This window comes from Balaenoptera borealis, assembly GCF_965194805.1.
Source record: "Balaenoptera borealis genome assembly, chromosome: 1".
Lineage (NCBI taxonomy): Eukaryota > Metazoa > Chordata > Mammalia > Artiodactyla > Balaenopteridae > Balaenoptera > Balaenoptera borealis.
This window is the reverse complement of record NC_138860.1, coordinates 76,890,458-76,918,218: the sequence shown is the minus strand read 5'-3', so window position 1 is coordinate 76,918,218 and position 27,761 is coordinate 76,890,458. Positions and strand designations below refer to the sequence as shown.

General features: G+C 40.1%; 1 protein-coding gene across 2 annotated transcripts; it reads left to right on the top strand.

Moving 5' to 3' along the window:
- Positions 1 to 5: 5 nt before the first annotated feature.
- SDHC (succinate dehydrogenase complex subunit C) lies at positions 6 to 27,761 on the top strand. 2 transcript variants are annotated; one of them, XM_082407519.1, is made up of 7 exons: positions 78 to 100; positions 401 to 455; positions 5,464 to 5,520; positions 7,735 to 7,836; positions 17,546 to 17,607; positions 23,796 to 23,959; positions 26,893 to 27,761. In XM_082407519.1, exons 4-7 carry the CDS (start codon positions 7,769 to 7,771, stop codon positions 26,995 to 26,997), a joined length of 399 nt encoding a protein of 132 aa, XP_082263645.1. In that variant the 5' UTR covers positions 78 to 100; positions 401 to 455; positions 5,464 to 5,520; positions 7,735 to 7,768; the 3' UTR covers positions 26,998 to 27,761. The 2 variants fall into 2 exon arrangements, with proteins under 2 accessions (XP_082263644.1, XP_082263645.1); XM_082407518.1 differs by lacking the exon at positions 401 to 455 and having other exon boundaries at positions 6 to 100.

Below are 27,761 nucleotides of genomic sequence, written 5' to 3'. Positions count from 1 at the left end.
GTGACAGAGGCCCCGCCCCCTCCCCTCGCCCAGAGGTGGTGGGGCCGTCGGCGTCACTTCCGTCCAGGCCGGAACCCAAGATGGCTGCGCTCTTGTTGAGGTGACTTTAGTGGGGGGTGGGAGTCGGTGCCGGCGGCTCTCGGGAGAGCTGCACTGGCCCCTCACGTCTTGCTAACAGCTATTTACCCCGTGCCTCGGCAGGGAAAGGACCTGTGGGTGGAGGCCACGCGCTTTGGAAACGTAGAGACCCTTCCCCTCCCCTAGCGTCTCCTGTGCACCCTGTAGGGCTTCGGGGTCCCTGGCCGAGTATCTTTTCCTTACTCGTTGCGGATGGGTCGCGGGGCTCTCGCCGCTTCTGCTTTCCCACTTCTAAAATAGTTTTTCCCCATTTCTAAAATAGTTCTTCCCCAGATTGCTCTCGGGGCTGCAGCGAGAGCCGAACTCCAAGAAAATAAGTAGGTCTAACTTCTCTTATTTGGGGCTTGGGCCTCGAGGAGAAGGATCTTGGTGTACTTTACCTTTGCGTTTTATTCCTGCAAACACCAGCCGCTGGCAATGAGTGGGCACTGTCCCAGTTCCTAACGGGCCCCTGGCAGAGAGTGCAGGAGGCCTAGACCCCTATCGGGGTGACGATTAGCAATAGCGCCGATAGTGGTCGCTCTGCTGCCCCAGAGCAGCCAGGAACTTCAATTTTAGTTTATTTTTTTACTTGGTGGGTGAGGGGAGTAGATGCCCCAGTTTTTCTCTGTAGTGTCAACTCCTTGTCCAGAGAAATATCCTAGATTGTCTTCCATTTTGAACTGTCCACTGTCTACAAACCTCGTTCTCTGCTCAGAGCCTTTCTAGCCATAGCGATTTTAGACGCTCTTGGTACGAATCCCAGCATAGTTTCGTGCCAGCACTATTTTTGGAAACTATTTGTTATGGAAAGTTAGTTTTAATGCAGTTGAGATTTAATTCCTGATTTCCCCAAATGTCTTCTCATTTCTCTTTCCACTTCAATCACCCCGTATAAAAATAGACGGACTTTATTTAGTTTTTCTCTGTGACAGAATGATTCCTCTTGGAGCTGAGATCAGGAATGGTTTATCTTAATCCTTCGTTTTTCTCCCTGACTCTTATTTCCAATTGTGTCTTTTTTCTAAAGCGTGTCAGGGCTAGTCTTGCCAGATTGCCTCCTTTATTACAAGTAGTTTGACCATAATTGAATGCTTTTGAATTCTTTGATATATCATATTTTAGAAGATGTCACAGGCTTTTTGGTGGAATTAACGTTTAGCTTGTAATGATCATATTGGGTCTAAACAGTTCATTTTAGGAGTTTCATGATTAGCGCTTAGAAACCCAGGATCACTGAACACGTTGAGTATGTCCAATCTGTATCATTTTGAGCTGTGTAAGGCTGTCATCACTAGGATTCATTAGTGGTAGTACAAAACTCTTATGGAAAGGGCACCTTAAATTCTAGGAGCTAGTTTCTAGTTCTAGTAGTGTCACTAATTCCATTTATTTTGGACAAGTCAAGGTCATTGATTGCATGATTGTGGTTTCTTCATTTGTGAATGAAAACAGTGATAACTTGAACTCACTTAAGAGAAATATTGGCTAAACATTTTTAATGCTTGATTAACTAAAAATTATTAGTTACCACAGTATTGTATGTCATGGCTTTTGAATAGTGCTCTATATTTTGTGTACTCCCTAAAGTTCATGGACTAGCTAGGGAGGAATAACCAGCTAAGTAGCACAAGCTCCATTGGCAGTCAGTCAGGGAATGACTTGCCAAAGCCAAGACCGAGATAGAGAACTAAGAACAGCTAGGCTTCTATCTAGTAATGTTCACGCAGCTTAAGCACAAAGCCACCAAGTCATTAACCCTCCGAACGTTGCTCATTATATTAAATGCTACACGTGAAGCACCTCCAAAAACAAGGTTTAATTTAAAGTCTAAATTCTTAAGACTGCTTTTTAAAATAAGCATACTAATTCACAAATCATTTTTTTGAGCCTCTTCTGTCATATTATTATAGGTGCTATAGATGCAAAGTATTCCAGTTCTATTCTTGAGGAGCTCAATTTTAGGAAAGGAGATAACTGGATTAATTAATAAGCTACATAATGTTGATTTAGATGTATGAACAAGTGATGTGGGAGCATGACAGGTGCAGCAGGTAAGGCTAAAGGAGTGGTGAAGTTGCCATTTGGGAGTTGTTGGATCTTGAAGGATGAGTTTATCAGGCTGCGAGGGAGGTCCACTCAGAGAATAGTCTGAGCAAAGGCATGTGGTAAAAAGAAACCATGCTCTGTCTGGGGGTAACGTAACATTCAGTGTGGTGGAAGTATAGAGGGCTGAAGGGGACTTGTGGGAGAATAGCTCTGGAGAATTGGATTAGGTCATGTTGAGAAGGGCCTTGTTTGACTGCAGTGTGAACCTTATAAGTAGTGGGGAACTGTTAAAGACTTTTAGGCAGATGATTGATGAAGTCAGCTTTATTTTTCAGTAATTTAACTCTGGTAATATTGAACGATAGGGAAGAGATTGGTGCTAGGAGATCAATTCAGGAGCTCCTGTTATAGTCCTCCTAGTGAGAAATGAAGAGAATACATACTAAAACAATGGACTGAAGTTTCCTAGATAGTATTGGTAGGATTGGGTGATGCCTTGCATATATATGGGGGGATGTAAGAGAAAAGAAATCAAGAATGACTTACATTGTATCTTTGGAGTTAGTTGGGTGCTCATACAATTAATCAGAAATTTTGTATATAAGTGATTGCTCTTCATTGTGTCCTTCAAGGTTATATAAATATTTCAATGTTGCAGTTACCTCAGACATTTATGAAACTAAATTTTGACATGCCATCAGATCAAGTTTAGAGGGCATACAAGAGAAACTCATTATATTATAGTCACATCTTGTTTTGGACCAAAAATGGATCTTATTCAATTTGATCACATAGACTTGGCTTTGAATAACTTTTGGTTTTTTCCAAAAGTCAAATCCATTTTCAGCAGATGAATATTTTTACACTGTGAAGAGTTTTAAAAAGAACGTGATGTGAATTCTAAAGACCTTTGGGAGACCAGTGAAATAATACCAAATTGCATATATGTGGTATATTGCAGTTTAGAGAGTGCTTTCCTATACATTTTCTCATGCAGTCCTCCCAACAACCAATAATGTAGGTATTATCAATCCTATTTTATAAATGAAAAAGCTGAAGCTCAGTGACTCACTAAGTTACACAACTTATGCAGATCTAGACCTCCAGTCTGGCTTTTTTACTTTGTCCAGTGTTCTTTTTACATACTGTTGTTGCCTCAGTACAGAGAAGAGTTTCAAAAACAATTTGAGCCATGATTACATTTTGGGGGAGACATGTATAATGCATTTAGAAAGGGACTGGCACTAACTAGAAATAAGTTCTGGCTTGTTAATTAAAAATAAAACAAAGAAAGTACTATTACTTTCTAGCTATAACATATAAAGCACTCTTCCTGGGTGGAAAAAGAAATCTTTTCAGGGTTCCTGGTTTCACATGAAAGGCAAGGATAGATTAGATATCTACTCTTGTCATATTTCAAATAAGGTTATGCAGTTGTGCAACTAGTTTCTGTTAGGGCCTTGTGGAAAGATTACATTGGTATTTGTCTGGGAGACAATGGCACTAGACAGAGAGTGCTGTAGATTCCAACCCACATCTGCAAACTCTTGCTGGGTAGCTGAGTGACTGGATGTAGCCTGGTGTGAGGAATGCATGCCCTGCAACTTCAGAGTCACAATTACTTCAATTGATTTAAAGAGATTTGTTCCCACTTCTTTCTTTCTGGGAGTCTTGGATACACAATGTCTGTATTCACCTCTTGCCTCCAAAGCTGGAAAGAGGGAAGAGCTGAAGGAAGTGTTGGTTGGATTATTTTTCCTTCAAATAGTGGGCCCTTCTAGTGTTCTAGTGTAGAGTGTAATGTTCTTGAAATGTTTATGCATCTAATATCAATGGTATGAGGGACATCATGAGCTTTTTTAGAAGATCATTGGATCCTAATGTGATCTTGTATCCCCACAGTGCCTTGCACATAGTGTATATACAATAAACTTTTGTAGAATCTCAATGTATTTGGTCCCAGAGCTTCACTCTGAAAACTTTCTCAAATACCTTTGGAAAGATTCGATATAACGTGAGTTAAAGGGGTGTAGTGATCATGTGTTTTTCATAATACCATGTAAACGCTGGATCAGTTAAATTCTCTTTAGATAGAATGCCTGGGTACATTTTAGTCTCAGACTTGAAAAGCAGTTCCGGTATTGATATATACATTTCAAAAATAGCAACATTTTAGTAGAAAACTTGTGTTACCTTCTTCAAGTACCTTTTCATGTGGATAGTAAAGAAATCTACATTCTCATATTTTTGCACTATTATGTGACAGCCTTTTTTTTAAAAAAAATTTATTTATTTATTTATTTATTTATTTATTTTTGGCTGTGTTGGGTCTTCGTTTCTGTGCGAGGGCTTTCTGTAGTTGCGGCGAGCGGGGGCCACTCTTCATCGCAGTGCGCGGGCCTCTCACTATCACGACCTCTCTTGTTGCGGAGCACAGGCTCCAGACACGCAGGCTCAATAGTTGTGGCTCACGGGCCTAGTTGCTTCGCGGCATGTGGGATCTTCCCAGACCAGGGCTCGAACCTGTGTCGCCTGCATTAGCAGGCAGATTCTCAACCACTGCGCCACCAGGGAAGCCCGACAGCCTTTTTCATGTAAAGTTCATCCAGGTTGTCTGGAACTTGTTGGTAGTTACTAAAATGACAGCTTAATACTTGGGACCCTGCCTCCTCAAACCCCTTGTTCTTTAAACCTTTTAAATTCATCCATTTGCATCAGGTGTCTGCTTTGGCTAAGTTGTATAGTACTTGGTGTTGCCACTGGCTTATTCTGTACCCAACCCCCTTTTTAAATTTTATTTTATTTTTTATTTTATTTTATTTTTGGCCATGCCTCGTGGCATGCAAGATCTTAGTTCCCCGACCAGGGATCGAACCCTTGCCCCCTGCAGTGCAAGCGAGGAGTCCTAACCACTGAACTGCCAGGGAAGTCCCCCTCTTTTTTTTAAACCCCTGTCTTTTAACCATCACCTTCTTTAACATCTAGCTTAAAAAATTTGCTTTCTGTATTTCTTTGTTGAACATTACAAACTCTGATTATTCTTTTACCTTGTATTATTTGTGTTCAGCTAAAACCTTATTTTGCATTTGTGAGTAATATTTGTGATTATTCTCAAGTTATTTAAAGTTGTAGCTTTCCAACTAGAAAAAATCTCAAAGATCCTGATACTGTCATTGTTTTCATCTTATTCCTAATTTTCCCCTCCACCCCAAGTCTAATACAGTAAAAAATAGAGAAGTTGATTTACTGAAGTAGGTCTCTAAATGTATATTGACTGTTGGTTCTCTTATCTTTCAGACGTGTTGGCCATCATTGCCTCCGTGCCCACCTTAGTCCTCTGCTCTGTATCAGAAGGTAAGTTTCTAAATATGGAGATTATTATTAACCTTTTTTTCATCAGGGAAAAGCAGTAGGTTGTTGACTGATATTTTGGGGATATGTACGAAAGCAGGTAATTGTAGATGGTTCGCTGAAAATTTAGTGATTGTGGTACCTATTTTTCTCATCTGGTAGTAGAAGAAGGAAGGATAAGAATATATCTTTGGTTTTTTCTTAATTTTCCTCACTTTAAGCTTTTCTGCTATATCTAACTTTATTGATTTGCATTTTGGGCAGCTCCCAGGCCTTAGTCTTTATATCTGTTTCTTTCTGCTATATTCATTTCTAGTCTATTGACTTCAACAATTGTCTCTTTGTGGTTCTTTTCTTTTTTAACGTTTAATTTTAGAAATATTTTGTACTTCCAGGGAGTTCCCTAGTGGTCTAGTGGTTAGGATTCAGTGCTTTCACTGCCACGGCCCAGGCTCAATCCCTGGTTGGGGAACTGAGGTCCCGCAAGCTGTGTGGTACTGCCGGAAAAAAAAAAAAGAGAGATAGAAATATTTTGATAATTGGTACTTTCAGAAAAGTTGGAAGAATAGTACAAGGAGGTTCTGTATACCTTTCACCTACATTCATCAGTTGTTAACATTTTGCTGTGTTTACCTATCACTCTATATATTTTAGGTTGTGCTATATGAAATTGCCATTTTTGTGGGTCAAAACTGGCCTAGTAGTGACAATTTAGTGTGGTTCAGCACAATTTAATTATTGTGATTATTTTCTCTGAATTCTTTGAGATTAAATTGCAGACATCATGACCTTTTACTTCTAAATACTTCTAAGGGAATTCCCTGGCGGTCCAGTGGTTGGGACTCCGAGCTTCCACTGCAGGGGGCACCAGTTTTATTCCTGGTCGGGGAACTAAGATCCCACATGCTGTGTGATGCGGCAAAAAAAAAAAAAAAAAAAAAAAAACTTCTCCTAAGATCAAGAGCATTATCTTATAAAACACAGTATAATTATACAAATGCAATTATCAAATTTGGCAAATTTAACATTGATGTAATCTTATCTGATATACAGTTGTTTTTCAGATTTTCCATTTGTCCCAAATAATGTACTTTATAGAAATACAGTCCACCTGTCCCCCATCCAAGATCTAATTAGGCTCACATATTATATTTAGTTGTCATATTTCTGTAGTATCCTTTAACCTGGAACTATTTCTTAGCCTTCCTGTGTCTTTTATGACATTGACATTTTTGAAGAATACAGGTCAGTTATTTTGTAGTCTCTTAAGTTAGGTTTGTCTGATTGTTTTCTAATGACTAGATTCAGGTTATCCATTTTTGGCAAGAGTAATACATAAATGATGTTGTATTCTCAGTACATCACATCAGGGGCATATGATGTCATTTGTCCCATTAGTGATTTTAACTTTGATCATTTGAATACAGAAATGTCTGCTAAATTTTTTCCCAGTATGGAGTTACTGTTTTTAACTTTTGCAATTAATAAGTAATCTATGGGGAAATATTTTCTTGAGGGGGATAGATCATGTTTAATATAGGCACATAGTAGGTTAAAGTGTTGAACACAGCTGTTTAACAGTTGGCTTCAGGGACTTCCCTGGCAGTCCAGTGGTTAAGACTCTGCACTTCCACTGCAGGGGGCGCAGGTTCAATCCTGGTAGGGGAACTAAGATCCCATATGCCCCACAATGCAGCCAAAAAAAAAGGAAAAAGAAAAGAAAAAGAAAAAAACAGTTGGCTTCAGCCTAGCCCAGTGACAAGGAAAACCAAGAAGCTATTCAGAGGTACTGAGCTGAATCCACTTCTTGATTTTTGAGAACCTAAAAAGGAGTCTTGAAGAGCCAGATGAGAGCAGGTGGTAATGTATGAGATATCACCCATGGCCTGGGAAAAGGATAATCCATTTATGTAAATGGTTTTGAAATATATTTGCCCTGCTGCCCAACAAGAAAGAAGTTTAGCCTCCATTACTGGACCTGTGTGTTGGGGGATTGGAAAGAAGAGTTATCCTCTGATATGACCTCACTGGGTGATTGAGGTTATTAATAACTGAGTCAAACTTGGCAGAAAGATAAGGTGAGTGGACAAACCATGTTTTCCTAATACATAGGTTCATCTAGCCCAGCTTACCTTTTTATATTTTAACTTTTTGTTATGTGAAAATTTAAACCAAGTTTACTTTTAATCATTTTAAAACCTTTTGGTTTTATTTTAGTGCTGTCCCTTTGGGAACCACAGCCAAAGAAGAGATGGAGAGGTTCTGGACTAAGAACACTGGTTCAAACCGTCCTTTGTCTCCCCATGTCACTATCTACAGGTAAGGGCTCTGGAACCAGGGGATTTAGTAGTAGTGGATAAAAGTTCTGGAGGTTGCCCCATAGCCTCCCTGATTATTTCCCTTAGGCCTTTTTTATAACAAGATGACTAAATTCTCTCTTCTGGCCTTAGAAGGGTAATCTAGCCTGCAAAACTACTATTTGGAAAATTCTGGTAAGTCAAAATGTAATTCCTATTAATTAAAAAAATTTATTTTGAAACAATTTCAAATTTACATAAATGTTGCAGAAGTAGTGCACTGTGTTCCTCTATACCTTTATGCAGATTCCCAATGTGTTATAACATGTCTGAATGATTTAAGAACAAGTGCAGTGTTGATGATACCCCATTATTCCTGTATTAGGTTTCTATTGCTGCTGTCACAAGTTACTACAAACTTGGTGGCTTACAACAGCACATTTACTATCTGACAGTCCTGTAGGTCAAACTCTGGCTCATGTCTTACAGGGCTAAAATTAAGGTGTTAGCAGGGCTGCATTCGTTTCTGGAGGCTCTAGGGGAGAATCTGTTTCCTTGCCTTTTCCAGTTTCTGAAGGCTCTTCTGAATTCTTTGGTTTGTGGTCTTCCTCCATCTTCAAAACCAGCAGTGGTGGGTCAGGTTCTCTCATCCTATCACTTTGAACCTGCTTCATTGTCACATTTCTTCTCTAACTCCCTACTTCTGCCAGACCCTTCCACTTTTAAGGACTTTAAAAGGATTATATTGGGCCCATCCAGCTAATCCAAGATAGTCTCCTTATCTTAAGGTGAGCTTATAGCAACCTTAATTTCACCTGCAACCTTAATTCCCCTTTGCCATTTAAGGTAAATACTCAACAGGTTTCAGGGATTAGAATGTGGACATCTTTCTGCCTACCACAATCCCTGAATACTTGAGTGTATGTTTCCTAAATTCAAGGAAACTCTCCATACTACAACCGTCACAGTCAAAATTAACATTGATCCAGTGTTACCATCTAATCCTCAGATCCCATTCAGATTTTGCCAGTTGTCCCAATAATGTCCTTTACAGGTCCAAGAGCCAACTCACGATCATGTATTACATTTAGTTGTCTCTTTAATCTCCTTCAGTATGGAACAATTTTTAGCCTTTCTGTATCTTTTATGATCTTGACAGTTTTAGGATGTTTCCCAGTTTGGGGTTTATCTGATGTTTTCTTGTGTTTATGCATTTTTGGCAGGAATACCTCTGAAGTGATGCAATGTTCTTCTTAGTGCATCCTATCAGAGGGTGACACATGATGATGATTTATCCCATTGGTAGTGATGTAACTTTTTTTTTAAAGATTTATTTATTATTTATTTATTTATTTAATTTATTTATCTTTGGCTGCATCAGGTTTTAGTTGCAGCATGTGGGATCTTCGTTGTGGTGCATGGGCTTCTCTCTAGTTGTGGCGTGCGAGTTTTCTCTTCTCTAGTTGTGGCGTGCGAGTTTTCTCTTCTCTAGTTGTGGGGCACAGGCTCCAGGGTGCACGGGCTCTGTAGTTGTGATGCATGGGTTCCAAAGCACATGGGCTCTGTAGTTTGTGGCACACAGGCTCTAGTTGAGGCACTCGAGCTCAGTAGTTGTGGTGCACGGGCTTAGTTGCCCCGTGGTATGTGGGATCTTAGTTCCCTGACCAGGGATCGAACCTGCATCCCCTGCATTGTAAGGTGGATTTTTTACCACTGGACCACCAAGGAAGTCCCTGGTTGGTGATGTAACTTTTTATCACTGGTTAAGGTGTGTCTGCCAGGTTTCTCCACTATAAAGTTAATGAATAAAGATGTATTTATTAATTCTTATTTTGTGGGGTGGTACTCTGAGACTATAATGTTCTATTTCTCGTCAGATGTTTACCCATTAGCATCTTTCGATGGTAGTTGCCTGAATCAGTTATTACTGTGATGGTTGCCAAATTGTGATTTTTCTAATTCCATCATACCTTGTTTATTACTATAGGGTAAAGCTTGCTTGCTTGCTTTCTCTCTCTCTCTCTCTCTCTTTCTTTCTCCAGGATTTCTAACAGGAAAAACTCTTCTCTACTCTTATGACACCAACTAAAGGAAAGACACTAATGTTTCCTCTCTACTCTCAATACTTCTGATACCAAACGTGTACGGGTTTTCCCACATCAACCAATTTTTCAACTCTCCAGAAACCAACTGGGTGTCCGACAATTCAGTTATGACACTAACTACTTGGAGTTAGCACAGACCCCCCAGGTTAGAGGCTCAGTCCCACAAGACTGCCTGCCACTTCGGATGCCAATCGCAAGTCCCAGGTTGTCACCTGTACTTCTAAAACTAATCAACTATAAATCAAGAGTTTTCACAACACCCTCTGTGGAGTCAATAATTTGTTAGAATGGCCCAAAGAACTCAGAAACATTTATTTAAATTTACTAGTTTATTATAAAGGATATTACAGATGATACAGATGAATAGCCAGGTGCCCTTTTTGGTAGTTCTGTGTCTGGAAGGATCCTGAGCACACTAGCTTCTGTCCCCATGGAGTTGCGGTACACTACCTTCTTGTCGTGGATGTATTTACCAGCCTGAAAACTTCCCAAACCCTGTACTTTGGGGATTTTTATGGAGGCTTCAACACGTAGGCATGATCAATTATTAACTTAATCTCTAGCCCTTCCCTCCCTGGAAGGAGGTGGGGGTGGGGCTGAAAGTTCCAAGCTTCTGGTCATGGTTTGGTCTTTCTGGGGACCAACCCCCATCCAGAGTCACCTCATTAGAACAAAGATGGCTCTTACCACCCAGGAAATTCCAAGGGATTTAGGAACTGTGTGTCAGGAACCAGAGCCAAAGACCAAATAAAAAGATACTCCTAGCACCCCTATCACTCAGGAGATTAATAAGGGTTTTAGGAGCGCTGTGTCAGAAACTAGGAACAGATATATATATACACATATATATATAGACTTCCTTGGTGGCGCCTGCCAATGCAGGGGACATGGGTTCGAGCCCTGGTCTGGCAAGATCCCACGTGCCGCGGAGCAACTAAGCCCATTAGCTACGACTACTGAGCCTGCGCTCTAGAGCCCATGAGCCACAACTACTGAAGCCCATGCTCCTAGAGTCCTTGCTCTACAACAAGAGAAGCCACCGCAGTGAGAAGCCCGTGCACCACAATGAAGAGTAGCCCCCGCTCACCACAACTGGAGAAAGCCCGTGAGCAGCACCAAGGACCCAACGCAGCCAAAAATTAATTAATTAATTAATTTAAAAAATATGTATATATATATTTTTTCCTATTATTGCACAATTCCTATTTTGCCCAAAGAGTTACACTGTTACTCTGATTTATTTTGTTGTTCAGATTGTCCCAGACTTAGCTAGTGGGAGTTCTTTCAAGATGGCTCCTGTGAAATCAAGGTCTGGGTGCTAGATGTGCTCATTGCTACCAGGATATCATTGCTTCTAGGCTGTTTCAGTAGATAGAGCTATGAGATATATGTATGAATACACACATGTACATGTGTATATGTGAGTATATACATATGCATACGTACATCTATTTCTGTTAATTTGTTGTCTTCAGAAGTAGCATTGATGGCTGTTATGCTGGTGTCTCCCCAGAAAACCCCTATAGATCTGCTCCTTTCTAGCTAACTCAGCAAATCATCTTGAGCTCAGCTACCATCTTTACTTGGGTTCCTGCCAGGGAGGCTGGTCATTTTTTAACCACCTCCACAAATACCACAACCCTTCAGATTTTTTCCAAGCCAGATTCCAGAAATAATTCTGATTGAACAGTAGAAATTGGCCATTCTGCTAAAACAGAAGATTAATAAGTGTTCTCAATCCTTGCTACTTTATGGTAAAACTTTTTTTTAAGAGATGAAAGATGTGGGGGAGGATTATAATGATGAAGAACTTCTCAAATTATTTTGAGTCTATATTTAAAGCCCTGGCCTTTTTTCACAGGTCATATAACAAACAGTAGTAAGCTGATGAGACGAGACTCAAACTACCTTGTTTGCTCTTCTGGTTATGAAACTCTAGACATATTTATGGGAAAAAAAAATAGCAGGAAACATAGAGCTGTTTCCAAGGTGAAATGTCTGGGAAAGATGTCTGAGATATCTGGAATCATATATTTTCTGTTGCTAACTTTTATAGATTTTTGGAGGTGGCATGGAAGTATATGGTCAAATTAGCCCTTTCTGAAGTACTCTTTTTTTAAAATTTTTTTTTAAATAAATTATTTATTTATCTATTTTTGGCTGCGTTGGGGCTTTGTTGCTGCACGCAGGCTTTCTCTAGTTGTGGTGAGCAAGGCCCGTGCAGAGCACGGGCTCTAGGCTTGCGGGCTTCAGTAGTTGTGGCTCATGGGCTCTAGAGCGCAGGCTCAGTAGTTGTGGTGCATGGGCTTAATTATGCTGCAGCATGTGGGATCTTCCGGGACCAGGGCTCGAACCCGTGTCCCCTGCATTGGCAGGCGGATTCCTAACCACTGTGCCACCAGGGAAGTCCCTGAAGTATTCTTTATCTCTTTTTTTTTCTTTTTTAAATTAGTGATGTCAGAGCTTTTGTTTTCCTTTTTTAAATTCTTTTGTGCATTTCTTTTTTTTTTTAAATAAATTTATTTATTTATTATTTATTTATTTTTGGCTGTGTTGGGTCTCTGTTTCTGTGCGAGGGCTTTCTCTAGTTGTGGCAAGCGGGGGCCACTCTTCATCGCGGTGCGCGGGCCTCTCACTATCGTGGCCTCTCTTGTTGCGGAGCACAGGCTCCAGACGCGCAGGCTCAGTAGTTGTGGCTCACGGGCCTAGTTGCTCTGTGGCATGTGGGATCTTCCCAGACCAGGGATCGAACCCGTGTCCCCTGCATTAGCAGGCAGATTCTCAACCACTGCGCCACCACGGAAGCCCCCTCTTTATCTCTTAATAAATTAAGTCAGTTTATCAAAGTAAATGTGTGTATTGGGATTATGTTATTAGGAAAACAAGTCATTCTAAAGGACGTTAGAAAAATAGTTTTAAAAACTTAAGAGTTAGAAATGTTCTTAAATTTTAATTTAATCTTCAACCTCATTGGTTTTAAGACTGCTACTTGGGGCTTTGGATATTCCATTAAGCTTCTGCAGATAGTTGTGTGGGGCTGGCCAACATGCAGATTGCACTGTAGGCCCTTAGTTCTGGATAACCAAAGCAACTTGACTTTAAGGATTTTGCATTTGAAGAAAGGGTGCTGCTCAAAAAATAATAATAATAAAAAAATTAAAATAAAAAAGTTTAAAAGCCACTATTGTACCTAATGAGTGAATTTCCTCTGCAGTATTTTCATAAATGGATGTCTACCTATGCTTGCACACCTCCAGAGACAAGGAACTCACTACCACCCTTTTCCAATTTGGGAATTTCTCTTATTATCAGAAAGACCCTCATTTTATTGAACTTACTACAACTTATATCTTCTGTACAGTGGTTCTAGTTCTACCTTGAACCATATAAAATAGATCTAAGTCCATTTTTTTTCTGACAACCTTTATTGACGTTGAGTATCTTTTTATGTGTTTATTGGCCATTTGTATATCTTCTTTGGAGAAATGTATCTTCAAGTCCTATGCTCATTTTTAAGTTGGGTTGTCTTTTTACTTTTTTTAAATTGTGGTAAAATGTATATAACATAAAATTTGCCAGTTTAGCCGTTTTTAAGTGTATAGTTCAGTGGCATTAAGTACATTCACATTGCTGTACAACCATCACCACTATTCATGTCCAGAATCCTCTCATCTTCCGAAGCTGAAACTATACAATAATTCCATTCCCCTCTGCCCCCAACCCCTGGCAACCACCATTCAAGTTTCTGTCTCTATAAATTTGACTACTCTAGGTACCTCATAAGGTAGAATCATATAATGTTTGTCCTTTTGTGTCTGGCTTCTTTCATCTGGCATAATGTCTTCAGGGTTCATCCATGTTGAAGAATGTGTCAAAATTCCATTCCTTTTTAAAGCTGAATAATATCCCATTTTACGTATATACCACATTTTGCTTATCCATTAATTCGCCCATGGATTTTTGTGTTGTTTCTATCTTTTGGCTCTTGTGAATAATGCTGCTATGAACATGGGTGTACAAATATCCCTTTGAATCTCTGATTTCAATTCTTTTGGGTATATCCTCGAAGTGGAATTGCCAGATCATATGGTAATTCTATATTTAATTTTTTTTAATATAAATTAATTTTTTTCTTTATTTTTGGCTGCGTTGGGTCTTCTTTGCTGTGCGCAGGCTTTCTCTAGTTGAGGTGAGCGGGGGCTACTCTTCGTTGCGGTGCGTAGTTTCTCATTGTGGTGGCTTCTCTTGTTGCAGAGCATGGACTCTAGGTGCATGGGCTTCAGTAGTTGTGGCTTGCGGGCTCTAGAGCACAGGCTCAGTAGTTGTGGCGCATAGGCTTAGTTGCTCCACAGCATGTGGGATCTTCCCAGACCAGGGCTCAAACCTGTGTTGCCTGCACTGGCAGGCAGATTCTTAACCACTGCGCCACCAGGGAAGTCCCTATATTTAATTTTTTGAGGAAGCAACATACTGTTTTCCACAAGGGCTGCACTGTATACATTTCCACCAGCAGTGCACAAGGGTTCCAATTTCTCCACATCCTTGCCAACATTTGTGGTTTGCTGTTTTTGTTGTTGTTGTTTTAATAATAGCCATCCTAATGGATGTGAAGAGGTATTTCATTACGGTTTTGATTTGCATTTCTCTAATGATTAGTGATGCTGAGCATCTTTTCATATACTTACTGGCCATTTATATATCTTCTTTGCTTTTTACTTTTTTGGTGGTATTGTTTGCAGCGTAATGTTAGGTCACTTGCTGAAAATCATATATCTTATGTCTCTAGCTTTTCCTTGACTAACATTCTACTAACAGTCAAAAAAGGAAAAAAATTTAACACACTTCAAATCAGTAGATATTTGTTAATTGCTCACAGTGTGCTTGGTACTTTTTTAGGAGTTGGAAATACAAAGATGAATAAGATATAATCTGTGTTCAAAAGGATCTCAGTATTTCCTGAAAAAAAATTTTCCAAAGGGAAATCATACTGGCTCCTAGTGATCATCTTTTCTGTAAGTGAATTTAAACAATCTTGATTTTCTGTGCTTGACTCTTATCTAATGTTTGAAAGGAAATAGTGGGGAAGATCTGTCTCTGCTCCATGATGTCTGAAGCCTCAACTAGAGAACACAAGGCTGGGACTGAAATAATTTGAAGATCCGTTTACTCACATGTCTTGGGTTGATTCTGGCTCTTAGAGGGGACTTTGTTTTTCTCTCTATATGGGTCTTGTTACATGATCTCTCTGCTGAGGCTATTTTGGGCTTCCATATTGCATAAGAGAGGGATGGACGAAGGGATGGAGGGATAGAAGGAGGGCAAGTGATTTGGAACTCGTGCAGTGTCAGTTCTGCTGCATTCTATATCTTGAGGCAGTCAGTCATGAAGTCCTGCCCAGAGTCAAGGGGCTAAATATAAATACTTGCCTGATGAGGAGTGACAAGATTCTGGAAGATCATGTGAGACTGGAAATAATATCATGGTTGTTTGGAAAATAAAATCTCCCTTACCTACTCAGTACTAGGCTAACCAGGCTATGGTTTTAACCATTTTTAAAAATTTTTTTTTAAAATTAATTAATTAATTAATTTATTTATTTATTTTTGGCTGCATTGGGTCTTCGTTGCTGCGTGCTGGCTTTCTCTAGTTGCGGCGCATGGGCTTCTCATTGTGGTGGCTTCTCTTGTTGCAGAGCACGGGCTCTAGGCGCACGGGCTTCAGTAGTTGTAGCACATGGGCTTAGTTGCTCCGCGGCATGTGGGATCTTCCCGGACCAGGGCTCGAACCCGTGTCCCCTGCACTGGCCGGCGGATTCCTAATCACTGCGCCACCAGGGGAGCCTAACCATTTTTTTAAAATTAGGGTAACATTTGACTCCCATTTTCCATTTCAATATGTCTAAAAGATTACTAGAACAGTGCATATGTTCCATGTGTTAGCTCTTGGGATTTAATTCATCTTGCCAGGAACCCTAAGTGCACTTGGAATGCTAAGCAATGTCTTATAATTTCCCCACTTTTTTTTTTTCTTTCAAATCAATATTTGTTCTGTCTTTTTCAGTCTGATAATCATTCTCTTTGACAAATAAAATAGTTGAGCAATCTGCTTTGCACTCTGTCATCCATTAACATAAAATTGTCAACCCCAGTTAGGAGGCTGTCTTTCCCTGAATACAATTTTAAAAGCCCCTTGTTGTTGTCCTTGACATTTTTGCAAGCCTCAGCTCATTCTGGGTTTTAGTCTCCTGATTCTTCTAATCAAATTATGCCATTGTTCTCCGCTTGTCCTTTGTTATGAGGCTCTTCTTCTGCCTTTTATATTTATCTTGTTAGTCTGAGTTAATCAGAGTGGTGTCTAGCCAGTTATTTTGGTTTCTTTAGACATTACTCCTTTCTTACAGTGACCATTTTTAATACATAGAATTTCCTTTTGTGGTCCTTTCAACCTACTTGACTTGCTTCCCTTTAGAGTATGGAGTACGTGGTCTGATTATGCTCTGCATTCCCTATCTAAGCTGACTTTCCAGGATGAATGTTAACTTTATCCAAAGATGCCTGTTCTTTCCATTTCACTAACCAGTTCCCTCTTGAGCATGAGCACTAGGTCCAGAATGTAGCAGTGTTGGTTGTCCTTCCATGGAAATGCTTTGGCAGATAGACAAATCAGAACATGATTGATATTAATTAATTAATTAATTAATTAATTAATTTTTGACTGTGTTGGGTCCTCGTTGCTGCGCGCGGGCTTTCTCTAGCTGCGGCAAGTGGGGACTACTCTTCGTTGTGGTGCGCGGGCTTCTCATTGTGGTGGCTTCTCTTGTGGTGGAGCACGGGCTCTGGGTGCATGGGCTTCAGTAGCTGTGGCTTGCAGGCTCTAGAGCGCAGGCTCAGTAGCTGTGGCGCATGAGCTTAGTTGCTCTGCATTATGTGGGATCTTCCTGGACCAGGGATTGAACCCATGTCCCCTGCATTGGCAGGCGGATTCTTAACCACTGCACCACCAGGGAAGTCCCAGAACATGCTTTAAAAAGTGGTTTGATGACAAAGTATTTTAAAACTACTGTGGATTAAGAACATATACTAAATCCAGCAAAATGAGATTTTAAATTTGGAATAGGTAATATATTAGGGAATGACTGATATGCTCAATTTGGATATTTTGGGGTATATAATAAGAAAGATCATGGATGACTATATGTTATATGAAACAGTGGATAAATAAAACTCAGGTTTTCTTCTACTTCTGTCTTATGACTGGAGAAATGGAAGGACCCAGGTGGTTGTAATCTAGTGTTTATTTTCTAACTGTATGCAACTTTAATTAATGTTTTTGACCCATGTTCCTTCTTCTTATGAAAGGAGGAGTTTGAGTTTTAATTGATTCCTCCTCTCAGCTCTGTTAGTGATGCAATCTGGAAAAGGGAGTAATGCTTCTCCTTAAGTAAATCATTGTTCTTATTTTCAAATTAGAGAGTGGAAACACAGGAATGTGAAAGCTGTTTGTTTTTGTTTTGTGATAAATGGTTGCCTATTTCCGAAGTGGTTTATATTCTCTTTGCCAAGACGGACTCTCTACTATGGTGTCATCTATTCCTTTTTTTAATTGCTTTTTTGTGTTTCTTTTCAGATGGTCTCTTCCCATGGTGATGTCCATTTGCCACCGTGGCACTGGTATTGCCTTGAGTGCAGGTATGTATATGTGTTTTTATGCGCACGTGAACACACAAACACACACACACATACTGCTTTGAAAAACTTTTCTGTTTCTTTGGCTCTTGGCAATGCCTCCTTGGCAGTGCCTCCTCAGAAACTTGATTTAGAGAAAATGATAAGTCATTTAAGCTTATTGTTTGTTCATTTCTTTAACAATTAATTATGAGTTCACACAGTGCTCAGGTTCTTTTCTTAGCCAATTTTTTTTCTTTTTTTAATTCTTTTTCTTATTTTTTCTTAGCCAATTTTTAAATCATCCCTAGCATGTCCTGATAGTATGTTTATTGACATTACAGAGAACAGATATACAAATATAATGGAGATAGACTGGCTGACTGACCAAACACAGTCCAAGATTAATCATCAACCTTATTCTTTCAGAAACTCAGTTTTAGCACCCAGTTTTCATCACCTATAATTGATCAGATGCAAAAACATTAACTCATTCTCCAATCTCAAAAAATCTTGGTTACAAATCAGAATGTCTATTTATTTATTTATATAATATGAAATACAGCTGCAGAGTGAGTCGTATGCTGGTCTTAGTGCATCCTTTTCAGGTAGTAAGGTTTATTACAGGTAGGATGTACAGATCATAGTCAGGTTTCTGGAGTCTGATGGATCTTTCCACAGTAGGGAAGTACCTTATGAGAGGATCAGCTGTATTTTAAAAGTTTTCTCTGGCTAGTGCTGGAGACATGGACGTATTTTTGTTTTTCATAATATCCTTTGGGCCCCCTCCTAGGCTTCCGTAGAGTATGTTTTCACTGAAGTGGTCATCAACAGGACTAGTGGCTCAAATATAGGGATCCTGTATTTAGGGAGCTGCTGCTGAGACATTGGAGGAATTACCCAAAACTAAGTCTCTGCTATTAACAATTAGATTAGTTTTGTTGGTAAGCAAGTAAAGATAGGAACTCCTATCTAAGATCCGATGTTATCATTCCTTTGTTACCATTCCTTAGGTTATTATATAACTTGTAATTATTTTATTTGCTTAGTTTTTATAAATCTGTCTCTTTTATTAGGCTGTCAATTCTTCATAGAGTAGGAACTGCATCTATCTTATTTACTTTTCATATCCTCTAGCACTCAGTAGATGCTTAGTAAATCTTTATTTACTAAATGAGTACAACCATGTAAATCACTTTGCTCATAGTGGTCATTTCAGATATGTTCGTTCCTTCTAACTTCTAATTAATCTCCTGTTATGCATTAGAAATTGGATAGTGATAATAATAGCCTCTACCCTCAAAGGTGAAAGAGTCTAAGGAGTAAGACAAATAAATATTTAGAATGCACTGTGATAACTTTTTAATAGAGGTATGAGATCCCAGTGGGGAGAACAACTCTGCAGGAATTGGAGAACTTGAAAGAAGGATGAGTAGGAGAATTCATGAAAAGGAGGTAGAGGAGGACTTTCCAATGGACAGACTACCTTATGCAAAGGCACAGGGTTTGGAAAGCATCCAGAGTCCTGGATAATGATAACTAGATCTGCTTGTTTAAGAGTTGTGTTATGGGAGAAGCAGCAAAAGATAAGGCTGGAAAGTGTGCCAGACAGTAAAGGACTTTGACTGCTGTGCTGAGAAGTTGGAACTTGATCCCGTAAACCATGGGAAGTCATAAAAGGTTCATGTTCTCACTTGTTTGGCCTAGACAAATCCATGATTAGGTATTTATTCAGACTATAGAGATTTTGTGGCCGATATATAAATTCTATAAAGCATGTTGAACTAAAAAAGCATGATGACACTAGTTTGACTTTATATAGAATTTATTGAGGAAGACCTTTACAAGCAGTCCTTTAAAAGGTGGAGAGAGAAGGCTAGTAACACTCTTTCATTGCTTAGATTCTGTAGGGATTAAAATACTCGTGATTTTTCATAGTGACAGACAGTATAAAAATCTAGGTGAAATTAGGTAAATTGCTTGAGAATGGCAGGTAGCTGAAGCTGCAATGTGAATGAGACTGGGAAAGGGTTATCAAGATGCAACATACAACAATAAAAAGAATGAGATTCAAAAAAGAAAATATGAGTGCCAAACAACAGATATTTTAGAGGAATACAACTATAAATAAATTGTACAATTAACTTGAATGGGTAGAAGAATGGTCCTGAATGTTTTGGATAGTCTTTAAAAACAGGTTAGATTGGAGAATCAGAACTTCAGTGAAAGGTCACTTGACTGTGTAGGCAAACCTACTGCTCAGGCAATCGTTTCTTTTCTAGAAAAGCCAAAGGACTTATAGATATATAAAGTAACTAATGGAACTCTGAAATGACTGTTTTTTTCATCTGGGCTTTTCATGAGATGGGACCGGAGTTATTGATTCTCAAATGTGATGTGTTATACCCTGGTCATTCCCCACTGAGGCAGTTTAGAGAAAGAGAAAAGAGCACAAACTTTGGAGTTAGATCTGAGTTCAATTCCAACTCTGTCACTAACTAGCTACTGTATCATCACTTCTTTTTCTGGTTATAATAATGCCTAGTTAGGACTGTGAGAATTAAATTAAATATATAAAATTTGAGCTGTAAATCAGGGTTCCCATGACCCCTTCCTCAGGTTTGATAATTTGCTAGAAGAGCTCACCATAACTCAGGAAGACACTTTATTTAGACATACTGTTTTGTTTCTTTTTTTTTTTTTTTTTGCCATGTGGCTTGTGGGACCTTAGTTCCCTGACCAGGGATTGAACCTGTGCCCCCTGCATTGGAAGTGTGGAGTCCTAACCACTGGACCGCCAGGGAAGTCCCAAGTCATACTGGTTTTTAAAATAAAGGATCAACTTCTTTATTTTATTTTATTTTTTAAACTTGCTTCAGAACTTTTTTTTTTTGGCTGCCTTGGGTCTTCGTTGCTGCGCTCAGGCTTTCTCTAGTTGCGGTGAGTGGGAGCTACTCTTCGTTGCAGTGCATGTGCTTCTCATCACGGTGGCTTTTCTTGTTGCGGAGCTCGGGCTCTAGGAGCGCAAGCTCAGTAGTTGTGGCGCACAGGCTTAGTTGCTCCCACATGCGGCATGTGGAATCTTCCTGGACCAGGGCTCGAACCCGTGTCCCCTGCATTGCAGGTGGATTCTTAACCACTGCGCCACCAGGGAAGTCCTCAACTCCTTTATTTAAAAAACCAAACAGAGGAGATACACAGGGCAAGGTATGGGGGAGCAGAGAGGGGAGTGTGTATGGAGCTTCCATGCCCTCTCTGGGCACACCACTCTCCCAGCACATCTTTGTGTTCAGTGACCTGGAAGCTGTCCGAGTCCTGTAGTTTAGGGGGTTTTATGGTGGCTTCATTGCCTAGGCAAGGTTGATTAAATCATTGGCCATTGGTGATTAGCTCAATCATCAGCCACTCCCAGGTGTGGTGGGGTTGGGGGAGGGAGGTGGACAGGGAACGGGAGGGGGAGGTATGGGACTAAAAGTCCCAATCCTCAAATCATGCCTTGGTCTTTTTGGCAGCTAGACCCCATCCTGAAGCTGTCTAGCCGCCCGCACCCGGCGTCCCCGCCCAGCTACTAATTATCTCATTAGCATACAAAAAAACTTTCCTTTCACTCCAGAGATTACAAGGGTTTTAGGAGCTGTGTGCCAGGAACTGGGAAAAAGACCAAATACGTATTTCTTATTGTATCACATCTTCAAACAAGGAATATCAAGTTAATCAGAAGCGATTTTGGCCAAAGCTTTCCTTTTACAAATGAAAAGTATATGAGAAGAAATTAAATATGAAATTTCCTAAATCATCCTCTGATGTCTAGTGTACTGGGAGGCAGGAAATAGCCTCTCCTCCTAGAACCTGAGTGCCTGAGGAGGGACTCCTCTAACAGCCAAACAATTTAAATTATGAAAACAAAGCCACTGAAGCTGTCCCATCTAATCACTAAGAAAAATTAAATGGTGCTTTCACTTGGCTGCCAGGACCAATTTCGGCCTGCTCCTCTGCAGTTAAGTGCTACATACAGAACGGTGCGGATTGTCAGTAAGTCCTATTGCCACTTCCAGAAGCCATCATAAGTTCCTTCAGACACTTCCTCCCAGCAAGCCTCTGCAGATGTCACCGCAAAGAGAATGAAAACATCTAAAAGGGACTTGGTGGACCTGTCCAAATGATGCTTAAAACTCAGGTTGGCAGTACCTGATTGCTGTCTTAACTAAAGTGTTGTCAAACTAATCTCATCATATATTCTGCCTGTCTGCTTCCCGGCAGCCTTGTGGGGGGGGGGGGGCGCGTGGCGGGCAGGAGTAGTCATGCCTTGAGGGAAAACAAAGCATTTCTGAGAAGCATTTTCTCCTCTGGTGACAATCAGTTTTTCCAGGTCATCCCCTCTTGACAATTCAAGGACCAAGACATGGAGTAGGAAGGGCTAAGAATGAGATTTTTAGCTACAAATGATCAGACATTTTCTGAGAGGTAAAAGATTAAATATTGCAACTATTAATGTAAATAATAATCACTACCAGGCCTGTATTAGGAACTTTATATATATGTATTTAATTTAATTCTCACAGTCCTAACTAGGCATTATTATAAGCAGAGAAGGAAGTGATGATATAGTAGCTAGTTAGTGACAGAACTGAACTCAGATCTGTCTTAACCAAAGTTTGTGCACTTTTCACTCTCTCTACACTGCCTCTGTCTGGAATGACTGGGATTCCTAACATATGACATATCACATTTGAGAATCAATAATTCATGTCCCATCTCACAAAAAGCCCAAGAGAATAAAACAGTAATTTCAGAGTTCTGTTAATTACTTTGTAAATCTGTAAGTCCTTTGGCTTTTCTAGAAACGAAGCTGACAGCCTGAGCAGTAGGTTTGCCTGGTCTCTCACTGAAGGTCTAATCCTCTAATCCGACTTGTGTGAAGGTCAGTGTGGAACAGGAAGTAAGGATGGTAATGTCCAATTTAATTTCTGTGGTTTGAGATGTACGATATCCAACAGCATATTAGTACGTAACTGTGGTTATTTAAGAATAAAATTTTTTTCTTTCCATTTACAAGGATATTTTTTTCAAATAGCTGCTAAATTATTAGGACATAAATATTTAAGTTGTTTGAATCTAACTACTTAATAAACAGAACTGTTAGGTTTTTCTTTTGGCTTAGGGGCATCATGAAAAAAATTCCTGAAAACACTGAGGTACCATGGAACTGAGATAGTTTGAGAAGGTTTGGGAGGAAAATATGACCCAAGAGCATTCAAGGATCTTTGACAGTCTGGATAGATAGGAAGCTAGACGATCACAGGAGCTCCCCATTATCCTCTGAATTTCAGTGCAAACCTGAAGTTCCGAAACCTCGACAGCCACACATATGCCTCAGATACCAGGCTCAGCTCTGATCTGTGCACCAAATGTGACAGCAGTCTAATAACTGAGTCCCAGGAATGGCCACTCAGCCACACTTACCTCTAGGAGACCAGACTCTGATGTGGCTGCCTCATCCTAGGGTGTGAACAGCATGTCTTCCTTCAGCCTTTGCTTCTCCTATGAATGCTATAAAATTCTGACGCATCTGAGGTTTCATCAAAGAGCTGGAAGCCATGGTAGTTATTCTCAGCACCAGCATTCTTCCAGACTGATGGAGAAATGGACAGTGCCCAAAAGTTTTTAATTTTGATGAAGTCCAGTTTATTATTTTGTTGCTTCTGGTTTGGTGTCATATCTAAGAAACCACTGCTAATCCAAGGTCATAAAGATTTACTCCTTTGTTTTCTTGGTGTTATGGTTTTAGTTCTTACATTTAGGTCTCTGATCCATTTTGAGTTAAGTTTTTGTATGGTAGAGATTTGAGTGATTTAAAATTTTTTCTCATTCTTTTCCTTGGACTGAATGTACTGTTATTATTTTTTCTTACCGAGATGATGATATAGATGCAGCCAGAGGTGGCTTCTAAAATGGTGGGTGAAGTTTTTATAGAGAGAGATGTTGAAAGAAGGAGCAATATGCTAAAATATATGGCAAATTTAAGAGATTAGGGTCAGATTCCAAGTAGCGAATCTTTCACTGCAAATGTGAACATTAGTTTAAATCGTCCCCATTTTAAAATGGTTTAGAATTGTGTGAAGTCCTAGGGGCTGTCATAGAACCCAGTTTTATGTGTTACATTGGTTGTAGCTGATGTGTAGCTGTGACGGGCTTACTTTGTTTCTCCTCAGGGGTCTCTCTTTTTGGCTTGTCAGCCCTCTTGGTCCCTGGGAGCTTTGAGTCTCATTTGGAACTTGTAAAGTCCCTGTGTTTGGGGCCAGCGCTGATCCACACAGCCAAATTTGCACTCGTCTTCCCTCTCACGTATCACACCTGGAATGGGATCCGACACTTGGTAAGTTAATTGTAGACTTGTGCATTTTCTGGGTGAAAGGAATGGAGAGCCTGGAAGGATTTTCTCTTTCCTGGTGTGGGTTTAGTGCTGTTCTTAAAGTTAGTTGTGCTGGACCTTTGTTCAAGGGCCTCTTGGGGAAAGCTAAACTAGATGCCCTGTGCGTTGCCAGGTAGCGCAGCTGGTGATGTAGCTGAGACTGCACGTAGGCCTGGAAGATACTTGCAGGGTCTCGGTGAACTCTTTTAGTTTCGAGAGGGATGTTACTAAAAGAGACCCATGAAGCCAGGCCATACATCTGGCATAGAAGGCATATTTATCAGACAAATAATAGTTACTGCTTTCAGTCTAAACTTCCTATCAACACAGAGTGACAAATCTGGCTGGAGTCAAATATACTGACGTTTATTATCTTGTTATTGGATTGTGTTAACTGCTTTTGTTTTTTGTTTGTTTTGAACTATTAGAGAGAATGGGGCCAACTTTAACAAGCACCTGGGTGCTAGGATCCCAATACTGAGTTTAGGAATCTTTTGATAGCCTGAAATCAGACCATGTTGCTTCCTACATGACCTTGGGGTCAGTTCAAACTGGTGTCTCCTTCTCTTTATTAAGGAATTAAAGCTTAATGAAACCTGCCCCAGGTCAGAGATGAATCGCTCCTATAGCACTTTAAGATTTATATTTTGTGGTCTCCCTACCCCTAGTCTTGCTTCCTTTCCCAGGAAGATAATTACAGCTTCATTCTTTCTGGTTTTCCATTATTTCTCAACCTAAGCCATCTGTCAGTTGGATGCTCTTGCCTTAATTAGACCTTTCATAACTTCCACATCAGAGCCTAGAGATAAGCACTTTCTGAATTGTAGTCTGGTCCAATAGACAGTTTAATGGAATCAGAAAAGTGAGAGACTAGATGATCTACTAAATTAAGTGTATCTATCAACTGTTCCCTGGGGCAGTGTTCAGTTTGATTCAAAATGACTTTACTTCCCTCAGGAGGAGGGGATGGAGAGGGAGGGCAATTTCCATTAATGACTTCTTATTCCACAGAACAAAGCTCTCCAATGGAATCAGCTGATCAGCTTCCTTTGTTGGCATCCTGGCTCAGGCAGGGACTTGCCATATATTTGCTTTTGTCTCAGTATGGGGGGAGGGAAGGGGAAGAGATTTTATAAAATGTCAGAACTCAGTCAAGGCTTTTCTTAATCCCTTAAATCTGCTTTTGTTTGTTGTTTTAGCAAGTCCTGGCTCTGAGTGTGGGACAGGATTTTATCTGTTCTCTGTGACAGTCCATAGTTCTTGCACTCTGAGCTTGATAATTGCCTTGCCAGAAGATCTAGTGGGGGAGTGGAGGGTGGAATTGATATTAAGAGAGTAGGAAGTGACAAGGTCTCTGGTATGCTAGAGAATATTCCCCCATCACCACCACCCAGTAGGTCTCGATTTTTTGGTAAAACAATGTGCCTTTATAAGCAAAACGGCTTTTTGTGGAATCTGTTTGACTCCTAATCTTATCTAGGTAGAAGCTCTTTGGCAGCTGAGGTAGGGGCATCTTCTCATCTTGATTATTTTGGGAGCTCTCTAATTTTTCTCTGAAGCAATCCTAATTTATTCAGTTTTACATTCAGGGTATAGGTATATGTGTGTGTTGAGACAGTCATATGTGGAAAGTATGAAACCTGAAGACTCTACTTTTGCCTGAGGGGATCTTTTAGAGTACAATATGTTAATGTCCCTAGGGCACAAGAGAGTCTAGATCAGTATTTTTTAAATTGTGTTTTTTTGACTCAATGGGTAGAAAATCAATTTAGTGGATTGCTACCAACAACAACAAAAAAATTTAAATAGAATACAACATATAGAATATAACACACATGGTAATGATAAATATTGCTTATTGTTTCGTGAACTTTTATATAGTATATATTTTATATATACACACACACAGACACACACATACATACACACACACACACACTGGGTACTAATTAAAAAGATATTTCTTAGTTGGGGGTGTGGGTGACAGTCAAAACAAAATTGAGAAATAATGTTCTAGACCCCAAAGAGTATTTTTTAAAAATATTGGTCCTGGACTTCCCTGGTGGCCCAGTGGTTAAGAATCCGCCTGCCAATGCAGGAGACACAGGTTCGAACCCTGGTCCAGGAAGATCCCACATGCTGCAGAGCAACTAAGCCTGAGCGCCACAACTACTGAGCCTGCGCTCTAGAGCCCATGAGCCACAACTACTGAGCCCTTGTGCCACAGTTACTGAAGTCCGCGTGCCTAGAGCCCATGCTCCACAACAAGAGAAACCCCCGCTTGCTGCAACTAGAGAAAAGCCCGTGCGCAGCAATGAAGACCCAGTGCAGCCAAAAATAAATAAATAAATTTATTAAAAAAAAAATACTAGTCCTCTGATGGACAAATGTTCCTTCTCAAAGGGGATTCTGTGGTTGGCTATACCTAGGAAATCATGTATATTATATCCATTTTGGAGATTAACAGTGTGCATTAATAAATTGTTTGAGAAGTCTTGTAGTTATTAAACTTTTACCAAATTAATTTGACCACAGAACTTTTTTCCCCCATGTAATGCCTTTTAACATTCTGAGGAACTAGTTTTTGGAGAAACACACTTTGGGAAACACTGATCAGTTTTTTTGTCACGAGGGAAAGTTTTTATCTATTCATTCTGGAAGATCTTACGGGCTGAGGATGGATCCCTTTACTGTCATTGGGATAAGTGGGTGGTCGTTACTGTATTGTGGGTTTTGAGGAAAGTGAAGGTCAGGAATATGGGGAGAAGAGCTTTTCTCTAGAATCATGCTGAGAGGAATTGCCTGTTCCTAGGTGGAGTTTCTTTCTGAGAAAGGAGCTGTGAGAGTGACCAGGACCCTGATTGCTGAAAAAAAATTTTTTTTTCTTATTTCTACAGATGTGGGACCTAGGAAAAGGCCTGACGATTTCCCAGCTGTACCAGTCTGGAGTGGTTGTCTTGGTTCTTACCGTGTTGTCCTCTGTAGGGCTGGCAGCCATGTGAAGAGCCGACGTTTCCAGCATCATCTTCCTACCAGTTATTGCATTGACCTATCTACCTGTTTGTTACTCTTATCTTAGGCCATGGCAAAGTTATCTTGATTTGTTTAGACCCTTTTGTGCTTGCAGATCCCCTTGGAGCTCAGCAGTAAGAGTACCTTATAGAACCAGAGTAGTGGAAAAGGATCCAGTTTTCCCCTTATTTCTAAAGATGGAATGACTGTAAAAACTCCCTTTTCCTGCCCCCAGCTTGCAGCCTACTCTGGGCCTGGGAGCCCTCATTCTCTCTCCATATTAGGCCTTGATTTGTGCTGAGGGTCAGCTTTTGGCTCCTTCTTCCTAAGACAGTGGAAACAATGCCACTCTGTGGCCTCTGCCTTGGGGACTGGGAGTGGGGCTTGGGTTGCCACTGCCTGTGGGTTGCTGGCTTAAAGGACAATTCTGTTAATTGGTCAGAGCCCAGGGTCTTTAACACCCACACAGTGTGACTGAAAGAAGAGGGGTGGGGGTGGAGGGGAATTAGCCTGTCCCGGCTAGAGGGAGATGAAGAGAGTAAGTTGGCTCTTGGAGAACATGCTTTGGGCAGAAGAAGATATATAGCTTTTGATGCAAGGGGAAGATCCAGAAAACTATCATTGAACCTATTAAGGATTATTTCTCTTCCTTGCATTTCCAGAAAAACCAAGCCTCTTATTGTCATGTTTTCTAATCCAAATTCATGTGACAGCTTTTTCTGAAATGGAATTAAAATTATTATTTTGTCTTTGA

Excerpts from the sequence above, each read along its gene's own strand:
- SDHC (XM_082407518.1), top strand. The coding sequence starts at position 81 with ATGGCTGCGCTCTTGTTGAG. Across the intron at positions 101-5,463 it reads ATGGCTGCGCTCTTGTTGAG|ACGTGTTGGCCATCATTGCC; the intron begins GTGACTTTAGTG and ends CTTATCTTTCAG. Across the intron at positions 7,837-17,545 it reads CCCCATGTCACTATCTACAG|ATGGTCTCTTCCCATGGTGA; the intron begins GTAAGGGCTCTG and ends GTTTCTTTTCAG.